Source organism: Sinocyclocheilus anshuiensis, unplaced genomic scaffold, assembly GCF_001515605.1.
Source record: "Sinocyclocheilus anshuiensis isolate Anshui unplaced genomic scaffold, SAMN03320099.WGS_v1.1 scaffold733, whole genome shotgun sequence".
In the NCBI taxonomy this organism is placed as follows: Eukaryota; Metazoa; Chordata; class Actinopteri; order Cypriniformes; family Cyprinidae; genus Sinocyclocheilus; species Sinocyclocheilus anshuiensis.
The window spans coordinates 1,420,141-1,423,710 of NW_015539923.1; the positions used below are offsets into that span (position 1 = coordinate 1,420,141).

Consider the following 3,570-nt stretch of genomic DNA (forward strand, 5'->3'; position numbering starts at 1 on the left):
AGCAAATGGCTGCAATATAACAAAGAGTGAAAAATTGAAGGGGGTCTGAATACTTTCCGTACCCACTGTATATCTATCTATCTATATATATATATCTATATATATATATATATATATAGTTTTTGTTTTTCTGGTGTTCAGTGCTACTAGCATATCTGCACTGTGTTCATTTTGTTTGTCAGGCAGCTGTGAAGAGTCCTTTTGGAAACGCTGCAAAAAAATGCTCTCTGTAGGGAAGCGGGGTTCTGCTGCTGACAAACAAAGCCACTTCACAGATTTAATAAGTTGTATAATTTTGTCAGATCTCTCGTTTCTCTCTTCTCCTGTCTCCTCAGCTCGGGTTTCAGCGGCGCTGAAATTGACACCAAAATTAAAACAAAACACTGAAGCGCATATGAATTAGTGATCGCCGCTGAAAGGATGAGCTGAACTTCACTGGACAATGGCGGGCCATGAATGGCTACTGAATGTGTATCAAGCCGTGAACATATGCGGTGGTTATAGGCTATAGCCAGTGCGTGAAGTTTAAAGATGTATTTTTTGGCATTTTTGCCTTAATGTATTGCAGTTGATCGAGATTTATGTCGCACTCAATGCGTCCCAGATAGCACACGTACGCCTGCCCAGATGTCTGTTAAAGATCGCTTGATCTGGAAAGCATCTGATGTACAAACATCTGACAACCGCCTGTAAGATGTCAGTTTTACATGCATTCTAAATCATAAACATCTTAAAGACATCTATTTGATATTTGATATGAAACGTCCTATTAGGCTACCTATTGCAGATGAGCAAACACTCTAAAAATACGTCTTCCAGATGTAAAAGCAGATGTCAAACAGACGTCTCCGAGATGTACGTATGCTATCGGGTCAGTCAGCTAAAGGCCAATTATCTAAAATATTCATGAACAAAACAAGGCGATTGCTAGTTAATTGTGCTAGCGGTTGCGACTGGTAAAACTTAAATAAAAGCTATAAAAATAGGAAATTTGTAAAAAAAATAAAATAAAAAAATACCTTGTATTTGTACACATAATCTGTACCCTGATTATATATGTTAAAACTTTGTATGTTTAACCATGACCGAGACATTCTAAAATGTAAAAAAAAAAAGCTTAACGTTTTTTTAAAGACCAATCTCAGTAAACATTATTAAAGGGGTCATATGATGCGATTTCAATTTTTCCTTTCTCTTTGGAGTGTTACAAGCTCTTGGTGCATAAAGAAGATCTGTAAAGTTGCAAAGACTAAAGTCTCAAATCCAAAGAGATATTCTTTATAAAAGTTAAGAGTCAGCCACACCTACCTAAAACAGCTCGTTCTAACACGCCCCCACATGTCTACGCCACGATGTGGGAAGATTTGCATAACGCCGCCCAAATGTTCACGCAAAGAAAGAAGGCATAACTTTTATTCTCGCTGTAGTATTGTTGTTGCCGCCGCCGCCATGTCATGAAGGCGCTGTGTTTCATTGTGAAAGCGAAACTACTTTGTTTGGTCTTCCAAAAGAGGACGATATCTGCTTCGTCATGCCTGGAGCTGATCCGTGCTGGTCGCTGAGGAAATACATCAACTTCGTGCTATGGATCGCCGGATCGGCTCTCACCGTGGACGAAGTGGAGTCCAGCCCGGGGTCGTCACATGTGGTTGCCGCAAGCCCGCCAGACTCTCCTTCGTCGAATCTGCCGGCCACGCCGTTCTCAAGCCTGTCTGCCGCCGCTCACTCTAGCCTCCCGTGTGAAACTACTTTGTTTGGCCTTCCAAAAATGGACACGAGCAACATCATATGATTAAATGACCAAACTCAGTAAACACATTATTAATAAAGCATACTATGTACAGACAGGCAGATATGAGCCCATAATACGAATGCAACGTGTTTAATTACGCATTAAGCGTTTTCCTCCCATAGAAAACAGTAATAAGGAAAACGCTTAATGTGGCTTATAGCATTAAAAGTGTTTTTAAAAATACCAAACTTAAACATTATTAATAAATCATAATTAATAAATCATTAAGCCATGTTAAGTGTTTTGCTTTACGTGTAATTACACACATTGCCTTCGCATTCTGGGCTCATCTGCTTGTCTGTACATAGGCTAGTATGTTTTATTCATAATGTGTTTACTGAGTTTGGCCTTTTAAAAACACACTAAGCGTTTTAGAATGTTCCACCATGATGTACAAAACAAGGCCAAATTTTTCCTACCCAACCACTGTTACAGTTTTAATTTCAGTCTAAGATATTGTTCCTATGGTTCAGTCCACCAGAACATGAAACGCTTAGCAAACACGTGTGTGCTTTGACATCATCAGTTATCTGCTACTAACAGTGTCACATGACTGTATCTGATTTAATCTCTGTGCTTCTTCTTCACACACTGTCAGCCGGGCATCAGGCGATACCACCCAAGAACAGACTTGTCTGTCAAAACAGTCCTCAGGACACAGTGTGAACCGAACAAAGGGTTGGCTGGTCATTGAGCAACCAAATAGCCTGAATTAAATGCAGCAGACATACTGTGACCTGAACAGATGCCTATGATCCATTCTGTGAGTAGCTGTTAAAATGTTAGATAAATAGTCTTTTCTCATTTATATCTTGGCTGCTGCTGTCTGAAGTCAATGCAGGTGTATTCTGAGTACATGAAATGTGAAGTAAAGGTACAAAAATAGCTTTAATAAGTCACATAAATATATTTTTAACAGCTCAAACGAGTATATACACAACTATTATACAAGTGCATTTATGGAGCTTTCGGTTCACTCTTGACAGTACAGTACACTGGATCTTGGCTTCAGGTTCAGCTGTTTAACATCAGAGAATGGTACAAAATCTGGACGCTGCCGGTGAAGAGGCAGGCACGGAATCTTCCAGTAGCTTTGGGATGCCATCCAGAACTTGGAGTTTTGGCAAACAAGAGAACACACTGCAGAGGAAACGAATCTCAAGGTTAGATTAGACAGACTTAGAAATTATTCTCTTGGCTCTCTTTGAACCCTTGAAAAGATCTATTACATTTTTGGTCAGCTCTTTTTTAGTAAATTATGATATTATCTTCTGCCATAGCTATTAACTTGGGACATAATGTGATTTTGGAGACAGACGCTGCATGGCTTTTTAGATTAATTAAAAGCTGTAATTGGATGATTAGTTTTAATCAGTCTGCTTTTTGACAGCAAGTTATTAAAAGCTCAGTGGTGTTCTTCTATATACTCTTGTGAAAAAAGTGCACTCAACTGCATTGAATGTGCACATGTAGTGCACTTCAAATCTTAAAGGGGTCATATGATGCGATTTCAATTTTTCCTTTCTCTTTGGAGTGATACAAGCTCTTGGTGCATAAAGAAGATCTGTAAAGTTGCAAAGACTAAAGTCTCAAATCCAAAGAGATATTCTTTATAAAAGTTAAGAGTCAGCCACACCTACCTAAAACGGCTCGTTCTAACACGCCCCCACATGTTTATGTTACGATGTGGGGAAAAAAAAATGGACACGACTAGAAATCAGTAGTTAAGTTGTATTTACAACACTGTTCCAGAACACTTCAACCCAAATATTCAGATG

The 3,570-nt window shown here is 39.0% G+C and overlaps 1 protein-coding gene across 1 annotated transcript in view; it reads right to left on the reverse strand.

The window, feature by feature from the left end:
- Nucleotides 1-2,690: 2,690 nt before the first annotated feature.
- Nucleotides 2,691-3,570, reverse strand: part of LOC107686623 (uncharacterized) — a 5,665-nt gene continuing 4,785 nt past the window's right edge. The window contains exon 7 of the mRNA XM_016483681.1: nt 2,691-2,932. Within this exon, the coding sequence (XP_016339167.1) occupies nt 2,821-2,932 (112 nt within the window). The 3' untranslated portion in view covers nt 2,691-2,820. The remainder of the gene's footprint in view (nt 2,933-3,570) is intronic.